At 43.7% G+C, this 16489-nt stretch overlaps 1 protein-coding gene and 1 pseudogene across 1 annotated transcript in view; one reads left to right on the top strand and one right to left on the bottom strand.

Moving 5' to 3' along the window:
* The window catches only part of ATP6V0D2 (ATPase H+ transporting V0 subunit d2), a 55469-nt gene extending 44992 nt beyond the window's left edge, over nucleotides 1–10477 (top strand). Inside the window, exons 6-8 of the mRNA XM_040261135.1 lie at nucleotides 6402–6578; nucleotides 7731–7808; nucleotides 9541–10477. Of these exons, the coding sequence (XP_040117069.1) occupies nucleotides 6402–6578; nucleotides 7731–7808; nucleotides 9541–9702 (417 nt within the window). The 3' untranslated portion in view covers nucleotides 9703–10477. The remainder of the gene's footprint in view (nucleotides 1–6401; nucleotides 6579–7730; nucleotides 7809–9540) is intronic.
* A 504-nt stretch (nucleotides 10478–10981) lies between these two features.
* The window catches only part of LOC120878839, a 55333-nt pseudogene continuing 49825 nt past the window's right edge, over nucleotides 10982–16489 (bottom strand).

Genomic DNA, 16489 nt, shown 5'->3' with positions numbered 1-16489 from the left:
GATTCTTTGCTTTCACTGCCAAGAGCACAGGTTCAATCCCTGGTTGGGGAACTAAGGATCCTTAAAGCCACATGGCACAGGCAAAAAACAAAACAAAACGTACTGGGCTTAGAAAGCTTTCCTATGGAAAGAAGTTTTGTCTAAAGAATATCCTTAATCATTAGATTATCAGTTATACTGGCTTCATTGATGGGTTCAGTTCCGTCTCTCGGTCGTGTCTGACTCTTTGCAACCAGCACACCAGGCCTCCCTGTCCATCACCCACTCCTGGAGTTTACTCAAACTCATGTACATCGAGTCGGTGATGTCATCCAACCATCTCATCCTCTGTTGTCCCCTTCTCCTCCCGCCTTCAACCTTTCCTACCATCAGGGGCTTTTCAAATGAGTCAGTTCTTCACATGAGGTGGCCAAAGTATTGGAGTTTCAGCTTCAGCATCAGTCCTTCCAATGAACACTCAGGACTGGGTAGATATTAATATTTACATATTTGAATGACTTCTGATTTCAAGAAAAGCCTGATAAGAACTACTCATTGCAGAAGAAGAGAAAAAGCTGAAATAGCTTCATCTGCCCACAGTTTACCCTAATGTTCTGATGCTGCATTTGATAAAAGTGTGTGCGCATAGTTGCTCCAGTCCTGTCCAACTCTGCGACCCCACGGACAGAGCCCACCAGGCTCCTCTGTGCATGCGATTCTCCAGGCAAGGACACTGGAGTGGGTTATCGTGCCCTCCTCCAGGGGACCTTCCTGACCCAGGGATCAAACCACACCTCTTACATCTCCTACATTAGCAGTTCAGGTTCTTTACCACTGCAGCCGCCTGGGAAGCCCCCTGATAAAAGTAATGCCCCTCAAACATCTCATTATTAAACCTTTACAGTTAAAGATCCTGTTGAAAATTTAAAGTCAAAGCAGTCCTTGAAGTAAGAACTCTTTGGAGGACTCCAAAACGATTTTTTATCTCTATTTGTATTACATAGGCAGTGGGCATCAAAACATTTTTTCAAGACATGCCAGTTGTCAGAAAGTGAGTTCCAGACATGCTGAGCACATAATACAAGCAGCCTAGTGACCCTCTGAAGCACCTCACTTTCTTTTCATAAATTTAACTACTAGCCACTCTATAAAAAGCCACATTATCTATGGTTCAAAGTATAGATTCTACATGGCATAATTCCCATGGCTTAGCAATGATTCACATATTGTACCTACCAAATATGTGGGAAAGAGTTATGTTAAGATTAATAACCTTCACATCTGTCAGAATGACTTTCACCAAAAAGAATATAAACAACAAATGTTGGCAAGGATGTGAAGAAAAGGAAATCGTCGCCACTGTAATTAGGAACATAAATAGGTGCAGCCGCTGTGGAAAATGGTATGCTGCTAAGTCGCTTCAGTCGTGTCCGACTCTGTGCAACCCCATAGACGGCAGCCCACCAGGCTCCCCTGTCCCTGGGATTCTCCAGGCAAGAACACTGGAGTGGGTTGCCATTTCCTTTTCCAATGCAGGAGAGTGAAAAGTGAAAGTGAAGTCGCTCAGTGTTGTTCAACTCTTAGCGATCCCATGGACTGCAGCCCACCAGGCTCCTCCGTCCATGGGATTTTCCAGGCGAGTACTGGAGTGGGGTGCCATCGCCTTCTCCATGTGGAAAATGGTATGGGGTTTCTCAAAAAAAAAAAAAATGAAACTAGAACTACCACGTGACCCAGCAGTTCCACTCCTGGATACACATCTGAAAAAAGCAAAGATACTAATTTGGAAAGATACATACACGCCAGTGTGGATAATCGCATTATTTACAGTTTCCAAGGGAGGGACGCAACCTAAATGTCCATCAACAGATGAAAAGGTAAAGAAGATGTAGTAGATATATGTAACAGAATACTACTCAGCCATGAAAAAGGATGAAATCTCGCCATTTGCAGCAATTTGGATGAATTTGGAGGGCATTATGTTAAGTGATGGAGAAGGAAATGGCAACCCACCCCAGTGTTCTTGCCTGTGCCATATGGAGAATCCCAGGGATGGGGGAGCCTGGTGGGCTGCCGTCTGTGGGGTCACACAGAGTCAGACATGACTGAAGCAACTCAGCAGCAGCAATAGCATGTTAAGTGAAATAAGACAAAGTACTGTGTGTTATCTTATATATGGAATCTAAAAAATAAAACAAACCAGTGAATAAAACAAAAAAAAGAAGCAGACTGGTGGATAAAGAGAACAAATTAGTGGGAGGGGCAGAATGGGGGAAAGGAAGGGTTATTATGGGATTTTATGAAATGTGACACAAAAATCGTAAAGTGCTATAGGATAATCTTTCATTTAATAAAAAAGAAAAAAGAATAATAACCTTACAGAGGTGTACAATGGCAGTATTAATAGCTAACATTTATTGTATACCAGATACTGTCCTAGGTGCTTTATATATATAAATTCACTTGGACTTCAAAATAGCACATTGAGATGTGTAGCTTAGGATCTCTTTTTCAGAGGGGACACTGAGGCGCAGAGAAGGCTAGTAAGTTGCCTGACATCAAACAGCTGTCAGGATTTGAACACGGGTTATCTGGCTCTAGTTCTTATGTGTTTATCTACTGTGCTAGATCACCTCTACATCAAATTCACCTGCAGCTCTTCTATATGATGCTAAGTGCTAATTCTTAAGCAAGACCATACTCCACATGCTTTAAAAACCAGAAGCAAATAAGAATTATGTCTTTGTCATCCTTGGTAATATGAAAAGGACAGCACAGTATTAGAAATACTTATTGCCAGGAGGAGTTGGTCAAAATACTATATACCCTATGTTCTCTTTGTCCTTTCGCGATACCCAAAACACTACCTTATTGGATTTTTCAAGCAGTGTTAAAAATAAAAATCCATTTAACTATCTTTATATGCTTAAGTAAAAATATCAGTTACAATGGTGTGCAATTATTACATGTCTAATGATATGATCAGAAAAGGTGTGTCAGTTTTTTGTCAATATCCCAGGTCATGTAATTACTTCCCCTTTTGTTTGCACAACCATAGAGCCCTTAGAATTTCAAAGTTCTTCCGTATATATTCTCATTTGATATTATTTGATAAGAGACTTCAAAAGATTGAATATAGTGGAAGAGGGAATAAACCTAGGCTTGCAGGTGAAAATGTGACCTAACTACGAGATTGTGGCTTCATATTTAAAAAAAGAAATTGACTTGTGTCCCAGGCAAATGTGCTGCAGTGGACTGTTTGCCTCATTCCTGCTTTTCCGAGGATCTGCACGGTTAATGAAGCTGTGAAAATAAGCACAGAGTATGTTTGCTTCACCTCCCTGGGCCAGGACACATGCTGATAAGGAGGGGCTGGTTCACTTCACTCTCTTCCTCTGCCGTCGACCTCTCTATCCACTGCTCCCTCCAGGGAGACCCTTCCTCCTGTAAGGAACTGGCAAGAATTTTCAAACTAATCAGCCCAACTCTGTCATAAGCAACGGATACGGGTTTTGAATCTGTCAACAATGCATAGCTATTTTTTGTAACAGCAACGGAAAATACGTTATGGGTTTACAATGCCTGAGTATCTGCAGGGAAAGGAAAGACAGGATGTTTAGGGTACGCTGGGCCGCACAGGCTGGTTGCCCTCGGGCTTCCGGGAAACCAGCACCACCCCAGCTACATGCCTCCGTCATCAGGTGTCATGGCAAAGTGTCTGCTTAGCGACGGTCAGAGACAGGGTGGCCTCTTTACAATTCAAAAATTAGAGCTCTTTTCACGAAGAGAATACACACACAAACACACACCCGGCCTCTAGGCTAGAAGAAAGCGGTAGACACTTATAATAAAAGGGAAATTAAAATATAATAAGGCGCCAAAGGAAATCGTATCCGATTAGAGAGAAGAAAGGCTTCAGATGAAAAGGACTGTATTTGAGGAGATCCTTAAAGGCAGGTAGAATTTCAACCTGGAGCGTTACGGGATGGCGTGTGTGCTCCGTAGGCAAAGGGGACAGGTGCTAACAAGGACCAGAAGGTGGAAAGTGAGCAGCGCGTGCAGACAAGCAGCGGCGGCCGTCACAGTCCTCGCTTCTTGGCGAGGCTTGGGAAGCCTCTCAGTTCCCTCCCAGCCACCCGCCCCTGCCGCCTCTGCGGCTGCCTCCCTGGACTTGGAGCTTCGGCCGCTCCCCCGCGACGTCAGGCTCTGCCTGCGCGACTTCCTCCGCCGTGGTGCCTGCGGTGCTCCCCACCCCGGCCTTTCTCGCCTTGGGGTCCTAACATTTTGGCGCTAGAAAGGGCGCTGAAGAGCATCTGGGTCGATGAGCTCCACTGTCGCTCCGCCTGCCCTGTGTATTTTCAGGGTTTCTTTCTTATTGCCATGAAATCTCCCTCTTGCGTTTCCTTTCTTATCCCTGGAAGGCCTAAGATTCCTGACAGGTTTGGTTATATTCAGTAGCCAGAGGCAGCTGCCTTTGCTTCCATATAAGGCTTCTCCTTGCTTCTGACGCACCCATAATTTCCATGAGAGCAATCAAAAGAATCAGAAGAAACCAACTCTGGCTCTACTGATAGGAAACACCTGTTCTAACAAAACAGTTCCAGTAAGATCTGTTGTAAGTCTGGATTTGCTGTTGGTTAATGAGTAAAAATAAATAATACTGTAGAGCAATTCATTTCAGCTCTGATGCATATGGGCGTGCTTGGGATCTCATTTCAAAAGCAGAGTCTAGTTCACTAGGTCTGGACTGCAGTCTAAGACTCTAAACTTCTAACCAGCTTCCCAGTGAGGTCAAAGCTATGAATCCTTGAAACACACCTTGGGTAGCAACATGGTAGAGAATATTAGAGAATTTTAGAGTGGTAGGACTGTGGACCATTCTGTTGGAGTTGGTCAACATTTCAGATCTTCCTGTGTCAGGCACTAGATATTCAAAAATGAACAAGACCCCTCAAAGATTTTAGAGTGCAGTGGGACGAAAGGCGCATGCAGAGATTTTAAAATAGTGTGGGAAGCACAGGTTGCTTTGGGTAGATGGAGAAGGTCTTCTTAGCCCAAGGTCTTCATGGCAGATTCCCCTGGCGGGCAGAGGAGGTACCTGTGGGGGACAGACTGAGGTGGAATGGTCAGCATGGGTAGAGGCAGAACCAACAGGAGGGTGAAGAAATAGAAGGCAATTTCAAGAAGGATTTGGTGGTTAGATGAAACAGAGAGGCGGGACGTGGGGCTGGGAGCTCAGTGTCTAGCAGGGCTCAGCACAGAGGAGACAGGTTGGGGTAGACTGACCCCTCCTAAGAGAGCGTGTGGTCAGACCTCACCGTTTACAAATAAGGAAACAGGTCTGGAGAGCAGTCACTTGTCCCAAGTCCCATGATCCTTAGAGACAGGCTTAGATTTATTGATATCTACCCTAGGACTTGAGAGAAGAAAATCAATACCAGGAAAGTACAAATAAATGGTAAGTAGCCCGGTTTGTTTTAAGTTATGACCAACCTAGACAGCATATTAAAAAGCAGAGACATTACTTTGTCAACAAAGGTCCATCTAGTCAAGGATATGGTTTTTCTAGTGGTCATGTATGGATATAAGAGTTGGACTCTAAAGAAAGCTGAGCACAGAAGAATTGATGCTTTTGAACTGTGGTGTTGGAGAAGACTCTTGAGAGTCCCTTGGACTGCAAAGAGATCCAACCAGTCCGTCCTAAAGGAGATCAGTCCTGGGTGTTCATTGGAAGGACTGATGATGAAGCTGAAACTCCAACACTTTGGCCACCTCATGCGAAGAGCTGACTCATTGGAAAAACCCTGATTCTGGGAAAGATTGAGGGCAGGAGGAGAAGGGGATGACAGAGGATGAGATGGTTTGATGGCATCACCGACTCGATGGACATGGGTTTGGGTAAACTCCAGGAGTTGGTGATGGCCAGGCAGGCTGCAATCCGTGGGGTCACAAAGAGTCGGCCACGACTGAGCGACTGAACTGACCTGATGTCAGCATTCAGAAAGGGATGTTAACTGGTATGACATGCACTTTTTTGTTCTCAACACTTTGCCAGGACCTTCTATGTACATTATCCTGTCCTATCTCTGAATCGATCCCAGCAACTAGGTCTTATTCTGATTTTTATGGAAGGGGCATTTGGGACTCTAGGAGCCTACACGAGAGAAATGCCTGAGTAACTGATAACAGAGAGCCTAGGGACTGCAGTGAGTGGGATGCCCTGGCCTCTTGGGCTGTGAGCTCCTTCTCTGACCAGCAGAGCTGCTCTGTGGCAGGAAGAGACTGTGGGAGCATTAATAACACACGTCTGTATTATAATTAGCCATAGACTGGAAAGAAAGCAGATCGTTTTGAAAATGAATTTGTCTGGAGCGTTTAGTAGGTGGTTCAATTTCATTGACTCTGATGTCTTGCAAATTCAGTTTGAGGCTGACCGGCGTGCTTTTATTATCACTCTGAACTCCTTTGGCACCGAGTTGAGCAAAGAGGACCGGGAGACCCTCTACCCGACCTGCGGCAAGCTCCACCCCGAGGGGCTGCGCCTTCTGGCCCAGGCTGAGGACTTCGAGCAGATGAAGAGGGTGGCAGACAGTTACGGAGTGCGTGCTTATCCCAGAATCTCTCATGTGCTTTCCTCTCGCATGCTTTAGAAGTCCACATATCACATTTACACTTTATCTAACGCGGTTATGTTTATAGGCTAGAAGGCAGTATCTCTTGCTATGATGTCTCTCCCAAAGAAATACATCGAGTTTCTAACCCAAGCTAGTGTGTTTTTTAAGATTCCTGCCAAGCAAGTACTTGTTTAAATCTCCAGGGGATGGTCATTTGAGCCTTTTTTTTTTTTTTTTTAAATAAAGTGCTTGATAGAGCAAATTCCCCAAGGGACTGGTGCAGTGGAAATGTGAGCTCATGTCAGAGTTATGTGAAAGAGCCTGCCCCAGCCACCCTTCAAGTGCCCACTGGACAAACAGTGCTAGGTACAGAATGTCTCCCAGAAGGACGGGGGAGAAATGGTCATACCGTTTATAGCGCTCCCTCTTCTCGGTGGCCAGGATTCGGGAAAGAGGGCTGCCACCTCCTCTCTTACTGCGGCACCCGGCTGCTCTCGGACAGCCTGAAGCTTCTCAGCTCAAGGTTATAACCACATCCCCTGGCACCCTCCCTTCTGACGTGCAGACAGTAACACACAGACCCTCCAGGGAGCTTTTCCAGAACCAGAATGACACCCCTCTCATCTGTGCCTATGGATTTTTGCCCCCAGGGAAATATAAGCCAACCAACAATGCATGAACCTTGGTAACGTCTCTTGAGCATAATCCTAAAATGTGAGCTTCTCCGCGGTTTTCACCCCTTCCATATGAATTTTATCAGTTGTCATCTCAAAACCCGTGAAGCCATATTGATTAACCCACGAGCACTCATTTAGCCTCTCTAATGTGTCTAACCAGCCCTAAGAGACAAATGTGGAAATTAGCTCAAACCGTGTGCACAGAGCGTAGAATTGCGTTTGCCTCCCGCCTTGTAGGCCTGAATAAGCCAACAGAATGGAATTCCATCCCTCCTCTCCTTGTTTGGATTTTTTTGTTATTTCCTCAAGAGACCAAAGAGCCTACAAAAAACATTCAGGCCTTCTGGATAGATTTTCTAAAATAGATGCGCAATTCTTATGTTGCTGGAAAGATATAATTTTTATGCTTTTAAAACATGAAACCTTGTTTAAAAAATAATGTCTTGCCTTTGTTTTTCAGGTATACAAACCTTTGTTTGAGGCTGTAAGTGACAGCAGTGGGGGAAAGACTTTGGAGGATGTATTTTATGAGCGCGAGGTATGGTGGAAATGGAAGTGTTCCTAGCGTTTACGCCCTCTTTCTCATACTCTGGGTTTTAGTTTTTGGTTTTTTTTAATGCCTTGGGTTTTCTTTATAGTTGACCAGGCCAACTGACTAGGCACATCCGTAGCTTGGACAGGTATTAGTTAGTGTCCCTGCCTTGGAGCGTCAAGGCCCTGAGGTTCACAGATGATGGCTTCCTGTGGGATTGTCCCATCCAGACAGATGTGCTCATCGTGAAGTTCCGGGAGTGAGCCAGCTGTGCTGTGCTAAATCGCTTCAGTTGTGCCCAATACTGTGCGGCCCCTTGGGCTGTAGCCCACCAGCCGCCCCTCTCCAGGGGATTCTCCAGGCACGAATATGGAAGTGAGGTAGCTCGTCCATAATTTCCCAGAGAAACAAAGCTAGGATGCCCTCATGACTGCATGTTGACAGCCGTCATGGAGCACACTCTGTTAAGGGCACACCCTCTAACCCATCCCTTCTTCAAGGAGGGTTTATCACTCCTGTGCAGTTACAACACTTAGGAATTATTTGCGTGGAAATCCATCCAGTCTAGATTATTCTGTTTCCCGGAAAAGGCAGAAGAGTACTTTAATCTTATAGCCAGTTCATGGGCTACTAAAACGTGCAACGAGAGGACTTTAGGCAGGTAGCCTGATGGCGGGCCCCCCACATCTGGAGAATTTTTTACGGTGTGTTTTATTCATTTCCCTAAAACCACTGATTTTAGAGAGAAGCCTGAAATTTACCCACACGTTAGGGTCAGACTGGCTCCAGAAAGCAGTCTTCCTGTAAGTCCCACTCTAGACATGTTCTAACAGCTCTCTAGAAGGAAGTGAAAGCAATGCAAGTTGTTTCATATATTAGGGATGTTTTAAAAGCCCACACTCTTGCCCTTCTGCTGCAAAAACCACTGTTAAAGGGCCCCCCTTGGCAGGAAAAATGCCTGCCTGCTCCTGACAGCGGGGAGCCTCTCCTTCCTGACAGCTTTGCTTGAGGTTTTCAGAACAGAGTAAGAAACTTGGTACCTCTTCTTTTTCCTAAATGGAAAAGAATAAAGGGATTGTTCCATTTCAGACTGTACCCTAGTTTAAAAAAAAATTTTTTTTTAAATTTTCTTTATTTTTTTTTTAATTAATTTATTTATTTTTAATTTTTACTTTACAATTCTTTAATTTTCTTTAAACAGTTTAACTCTATGTCAAGTTTCTAAGGAAACTCATAGTGTCACCTGGTCCAGATTCCAGAGTCCTGTATGACATTGCCCTGAAAAGGAGTTCAACAGCCTAAAAACGACTTGAAAATTGTAAACTGTTGTGGCCAAGGAAAAGTCTTATCTAAATGAGAGAAGCCCACTAGCTAGAAGCCAAATCAATATCACTACCAAGTTACTCACACACACACACACACACACAGATGAAGTCCTCTTAGGAATCAGTGAGTCAGTGTAAGCAGTGCTACTGAGATTTGGAGCTTGTCTTATAATTTTCCAAACTTACTTCTTAAACTGCTGGTTGCCTGCCTTTCTCTGCAAAGTGACACTCTCCCTTTAGACTTGCTAAATTTCCTGCTGCTTTCCTTTCTTTGACCCAGTTTGGAAACTGTCTATTTAAATACAGATAAGCACCAAGCAAGCACTAGCTGGTCTGCAGCTTCCTATGACTTCGTTACTGTAGTATATGCCACATACGTTGATCGTCCATGTTTTTATGTTTTTCTTCCTCAGGTACAGATGAATGTGCTGGCCTTTAACCGGCAATTCCACTATGGCGTGTTTTATGCATACACCAAGCTGAAGGAACAAGAAACGAGAAATATCGTGTGGATAGCCGAGTGCATTTCACAGAGACAACGAACAAAAATTAACAGTTACATTCCAATCTTATAGCCCAGTGAGGGGCCTCAAATGCAGAAAGTCATAAATGTTAAGAGGAAGTTATGAGGGAAATGAAAGAGTTCTGTTGTGTTATCTAGATCACACAAAAGTAATAAGAGACGTTGCACTTCATGAAACACAGCAAAGCAACCCTGAGACAAAGCATATCTTTTTCCGGGAGCCTTAAATCTTGTTATGTCTCATTCTTCACTGGGCCTTAGACATTAATTTTAATTAACCTGTGGTACTTTCCCTATTCTCGTTTTCTTCTTATAAAATCAAATCTATTAAAAAGTGTTTTGCTTTCCCCTGTTTCTCCACAGGCCCAAACACTGAGTGCCTCCTTTACTTGTTAACTGTCCATTCCTTATCTATGTCCGCAAAAATCCAGAGTGGTACATAGGCATAAAGGACCACACATGGTGGAAAACACTGTATTTTTTTTCTAATACACTTTGATCTGGTAGGCTTGGGAAAGCTACACAGTTCCAAATCATATTCCATAGGTGCAGCTGGTGTTAAATTTCTTATTAAGGCTACCAATTATTACTTATTTTCTCACAAGTTTCATTAAACAAAAGGTATACCTCTCTTTCTTACAGTTTCTTCATATTAATACTTTGAGAAGAAAAAGTTGTTATATTTTATTCATTCAGAAACATGATTTATAGCTTCACAGGATATGAATTCTCTATAAAACTCCAGTTTACCAGAGAAAGAAAAATCAACAAACACTGCTCCAGTGCTTTCTTTAAAAATAAAAATAAAAAATTCCTAAATAGAAAAATCTGGGTTTTTTGGTTACATTTTAAAAGGTACTTTTGCATTCCAATCCCCTATAATGAAAAGGAAAAAAAAAGAAAAAAATAAAAATAAAAGGTAAACATATATTTGAAAGTTCTTCAAGTAAGAATATTTACAGAGAGTATAGAAAGTGAAATCACTCAGTCCTGTCCGACTCTTTGCAACCCCATGGACTGTAGCCCAGCAGGCTCCTCCATCCATGGGATTTTCCAGGCAAGAGTCCTGGAGTGGGTTGCCACTTCCTTCTCCAGAGGATCGAATCTTCCCGGCCCAGAGATCCAATGCAGGTCTCCCGCACTGTAGGCAGACGCTTTACCGTCTGAGCCACCGGGGAAGTCCAGGAATACACAGAAAGTATATTTATACTGAATTAGGCACAAAGACCAAGAAGTAAATCCATTTTGGGGGAAAAATAAAATTAAACTTCTCATAAAATATTTTCTAATTTCAGTGATGGGAATTTTTAAGCAGGAGGAAAAACAGTGGCTCAGAGAGTCAGAAGGCAGGCAGGTGCCTCGCCGCTCAGCTGTGCAGGGGGCCCGGGCTGTTTTCCCACGTGGAGGCAGCACTGTGAAGGCTCCAGCGCGGATTCAGCAGCCTGAACCAGGCGCTGCTCCAAGGGCAGCCTCTGGCGCGGAAAGCATCCTCCCCGGCTCTCCCCTGCCCGTACCTGTGGCTGCCGTCTTCCGCTCCGAAGCCCGGGGGCCAGGAGATGCCCGTAAACTACATTTCTGCAGTCTGCAGCGGGGGAGACTGGTAAGACTGGGCGTCCGTAAGGGTCGAGAGCAAAGATGCTTGTTGCAAAGCGGCCCCTTAGAGAAAGTCCAGTGCTTTCTCAGACCAAGTCCTTCCCACCCGCCTTTCCATGACCCGTGTGGGCCCTTCACGTGCCCCAGGGCTGCACGCTGAGGTTACCTCTCTCATCACCTCTATGCGAGTAATGAAGCCGCCAGCCCCCCCGAACCCCTCCCTAGCCACCAAGTCTGACCATCATGTGGACAGAAGAGAAAGGAATTTCCTGTCACTTCATGAGGCACACGCTGCAGTATTTGCCCTGTTAGAGAAGGGGTGCACCCTCTGCCGTTGGAAAAACTTGGCTTCGAAGTTACAGCCTCTAAGTGTAGCTGGGATCCGATTTCTCTGTCATACCTCGGGGACCCTTTGGAAACCAGGGCAGCAAATCAGGTACAGAGAGCAACACAAAAAACCACGAGGCAAAAATGCATTTCGTTTCCTAAGTGGTGGAAGCTGAGGCTCCTTGTCATCCCTTTAGCACCCACCTCCCAGCAGCACTCCATCAGTCTTGGATTTCCACCTCTGTAATCGGCTGAGGTTGGTCTTGGCACACGGTATTCCAGTGGATTCTACACCTAGAATTGCTCAGTCTGCATCCGGTCCAGCCCGCGGCACAGGCAGACTTCTGGCCACCCCTACCCCTTAATTCCCACCCCCTTCTCAAAGGTTCCAAAGTCATTTATCAGTCTATCCATGGGCAGGAACCTGTTAAACCTCTAAGAAAGTTTTGCAGTCAGAATTTGCGGTGCTTGGGGATTCAAAATCAGCAATTGCAGTTCTCAGGAAATTTGGAGAATATCTGAGGCAGGAAAAAAAAAATTGCAGTCCTTTTATTTGTCGCAAAGCTTTAGGAATGCTGAGAGCAAATAAAAGGGACCATTCTGAAATCTGGGTGAATTTCGCCTAAGGCCATCTTGCTGAATATTGGACAAGTTGAATTAACCCTTCCCCCAGCATGGCAGCAACTTAATAAGACATTAAGAAAGATAAATAAAACTGTGTAGAGTGAAGAAAGACTTGTGATCAGATTTAAGAGGTTTCATCAGTAATAACTTTTAACCTACAACTTGCAACATGCTGGTAATGTCAGATCTCACAGGTAAGATGTAAATAAATGTGAAAGTGAAAGTGTTAGTCATTCAGTTATGTCCGATTCTTTGCGATCCTATGGACTGTAGCCCGCCAGGCTCTGCTGTCCCTCGAATTCTCCAGGCAAGAATATAAGGGATCTTCCCAACCCAGGGATCCAATCCACGTCTCCTGCATTGTGGCAAGACCTGATATTGGGAGTTTTTATGTCAGTTTGGATTGCTGCATAGTTACAAAATGTACGAGCTTTATAAATAAGAGAATGGGCTGCAGAAACTATCGTAAGGGCCAAACCACTCGCCCTGAGCAATTTCCTATGCTCGTTTTCCTCTTTTACATCTTCATTACTCTGTCTGGCCTCCCATCAATCACTTGCCCGCTTTCTCCTCAGTCACTTTCTGCTGCAGTTTCCAGCTTCAACAACCAACTTGATCACTGAGTGAAATATGATTGGTCAGAGCACTGCTCAATGAGAACATCTGGCTGCTTATTCGAGGGAAGGCAAGTTGGAATTCTCTTTGAAAAGAAAAGAGAATACACTAAGAAGACGCACATAGAAACAAGTGTCAAGCAATATACTGGAAATTGTCCCCAGAAAATTATCATTCTGTCCAGATCCACAAAATGTCGTTCAAAGACTGGGATCATTGAGAAGCTATAAAAGTACATTGGTAGCTCTATGCAGACTTCTGATATCTGTAAGAATGTTGTCAACATTCCAGTTAGTGTGGGTCTCTAATTGACAAAGTTGGAAGCAAGTTTTATAGATAAATACATAAGAAATTATTAGATCTCCATTTCAGGAAGCAAGTACCAGACTCCCTTTCAATAGAGCAGGCTGTCATTAAGACTGCAAGGTTGCATGCCTTCGCATTCTTTAAAACTCCTCCACCTAGAGATGGGGGTCTTTGTCCCTTCTCCTTGTACATAAGCTATCTTTAGGGACTTACTCATAACCAGCAAAATCCAGAAAAGCAGTGCTGTATGCCTTTCAAGGTTATTCAGTTCCCTTTGCTTACTGGATTTTAAGTCCTGAGCTACCATGTAAGTAGTCCAGCTCCCCTGAGCCTCCCATACTGTGAGGAAGCCAAGCCACATACAGCAGCCAAGTTTAGATACTCAGACAACATGGAGAAGCAAAGTATATTCAAGACAATCCCAGTTGAACTCCAACCAACAGTATCACGTCTAGACTGCCATGTGTAGCCCAGGCCAGTCTTCAGATACTAAAGCTCAACGCAATACCTGACCACAACTGCACGAGAGATCCCAAGCGAGAACTACCTAGACAAGTCCTGTCCTAAATTGCTGACCTGCAGTATCCTTGAGCTTAATCAAGAGTTGTTGCTTTGGACCGCTAAATCGAGGCTACTTCTATGCAGTAGTACAAACGGAACAATGGTGCTCAGTAGTCATCCGCTGATATGGCCTACAGTGTCTGTGGCCACTCTGAAGTCCTTTCTTAGGCCTGCCTAAGTCATCCACTCTCCAATCATCTTTGCAAGTGGTTGGGGTAGGTATGGCTTTCTACGTATATCACCTGCAAATGAGTCTTGACTCTGACCTGGAGGGACTTCCTCTGTGCCATTTGAAGACAGAAATGTCATGCCCAAGGCCAGATAGGAGCGCAACTCCAGGTGACTGCGGCATCTTGCTTTCCAATAAGGTCTGGCAGCACCAGATTCACTGACACCAAGTCTCGCTCTTCAGAGGTGATAGTCATTATTACCTTTGTCATGTTTTGAACAAACAGCAATTTTAGATTTTAAACTATTTAAACATTTTCAGATTCTTCTTTTGTAAGTTTTTAAAAATTAAAGCAGTTCATTCTGTATTCAGCTCTTCATGCTGATGAGATACATATTTTGTTGTATAAGATGTTCACTGTTTTTAATTTTTTGGTTTGATTTAGTGTTTTATTTTTAATTTTCTGCTTTTTAAAAAAATGAGTGAAATACATGTTTTTAAATGAGAGAAATATTACAGTTCATTTCTGCAACATCAGGAATTTTAATTAACAGATTTTCATTTTTTTTCAGTTTTTTGAAGAATAATTGACAAAATTGTAAGATGTTTTAGTGTACAATATGATTTGATATGCATGGACACAGACACTGTGAAAGAAATCCTCCCATCACATCAACACCTTTATTCTTGTATGTGAGAGAATATTTAAATTCTATTATCTTAGCAAATTTCAAATATGCAATACGGTGTCATCAACTATAGCCATCAAGTGATACATCAGATTCTATTAAGACCTTATTCATCTTATAACCAAAGGTTTGGGCCTTTCTACCGACTTCTCCCTATTTGTACCACTCTCTGCCCCTGTTAGTCACTTTTCTACTCTATTTCTATGAGACTGACTTCTTTTTTTTCCCAAATGTAAGTGAAAATTTAAAGGAAATCTATAGGTAAGATTTTAGTGATCGTGATTGTTGGCTGTTGTGGTTGTGTTAGTTGCTCAGTCATGTCTGACTCTTTGCCACCCCATGGGCCATGGCCTACCAGGCTCTTCTATCCACAGGATTCTCCAGGCAAGAATACTGGTATGCTTTGCCATGCCCTTCTCCAGGGAATCTTCCCAACCCAGGAGTTGAACCCAGGTCTCCTACATTGTAGACCGATTCTTTACTGTCTGAGCTATCAGGGAAGCCCCTTAGTGATCATGATTAGATATATTTTAACTCAATCTATTTCTTAAGATATGTGGAAACATGGAAGCTTGGGTGACCATCAATTCTAGCTCCAGGTGTCCAGATCATATGGTTGTGTGCAAGGATTCACCCTGGTGCTGTGATGAGAGGTTTGCATTGAACAAATCTTTCAGAACCCGAAAGGCTTTCAGTAGAAAGACTGGAAGAAAGTTATGCAAGAACCACACATGCAAATACATAAACATAAACCATATCATAGGGAATTATCAGTTCATAGTTCAGCTGTTCCCTGTGCTAGAGGTAATTCTGTGAAATACCAGGATTACCTGAGCCACCAACTTTAACATGAGTCATTAACCATGGCTCTAATCATTTGAGTTCAAATAATCCTTTAAGATTATTATAAGTTAGAACTGGACATGGAACAACAGACTGGTTCCAAATAGGAAAAGGAGTACGTCAAGGCTGTATATTGTCACCCTGCTTATTTAACTTCTATGCAGAGTATATTATGAGAAACGCTGGGCTGGAAGAAGCACAGGCTGGAATCAAGATTGCTGGGAGAAATATCAATAACCTCCAATATGTAGATGCCACCACCCTTATGGCAGAAAGTGAAGAGGAACTAAAAAGCTTCTTGATGAAAGTGTAAGAGGAGAGTGAAAAAGTTGGCTTAAAGCTCAACGTTCAGAAAATGAAGATCATGGCATCTGGTCCTATCACTTCATGGGAAATAGATGGGGAGTGTCAAACTTTGGTGGGGGGGGGGCTCCAAAATCACTACAGATGGTGACTGCAGCCAGGAAATTAAAAGACGCTTATCCTTGGAAGGAAAGTTATGACCAACCTAGATAGCATATTGAAAAGCAGAGATGTTAGTTTGCCAGCTAAGGTCTGTCTAGTCAAGGCTATGGTTTTTCCAGTGGTCATGTATGGATGTGAGAGTTGGACTGTGAAGAAAGCTGAGCGCCAAAGAATTGATGCTTTTGAACTGTGGTGTTGGAGAAGACTCCTGAAAGTTACTTGGACTGCAAGGAGGTCCAACCAGTTCATCCTAAAGGAGATCAGTCCTGGGTGTTCATTGGAAGGACTGATGCTAAAGCTGAAACTCCAATACTTTGGCCACCTCATGCCAAGAGTTGACTCATTGGAAAAGACCCTGATGCTGGGAGGGATTGGGGGCAGGAGGAGAAGGGGATGACAGAGGGTGAGATGGCTGGATGGCATCACCGACTCGATGGATATGAGTTTGAGTGAACTCCGGGAGTTGGTGATGGACAGGGAGGCCTGGCGTGCTGTGATTCATGGGGTCGCAAAGACTTGGACACGACTGAGTGACTGAACTGACTGAATTCTTAGAGAATCTGATGAACACGATGGACATCTTCCCTAAGAATAGTAGAGATTACACATTCACTTAAATCTACAAAAACCAGTATCAAGAGAATAAC

The sequence above is a fragment of the Oryx dammah genome, unplaced genomic scaffold (assembly GCF_014754425.2).
Source record: "Oryx dammah isolate SB20612 unplaced genomic scaffold, SCBI_Odam_1.1 HiC_scaffold_19, whole genome shotgun sequence".
Lineage (NCBI taxonomy): Eukaryota > Metazoa > Chordata > Mammalia > Artiodactyla > Bovidae > Oryx > Oryx dammah.
The sequence above is the reverse complement of the archived record's forward strand: the minus strand, read 5'-3'. Positions and strand labels throughout refer to the sequence as shown.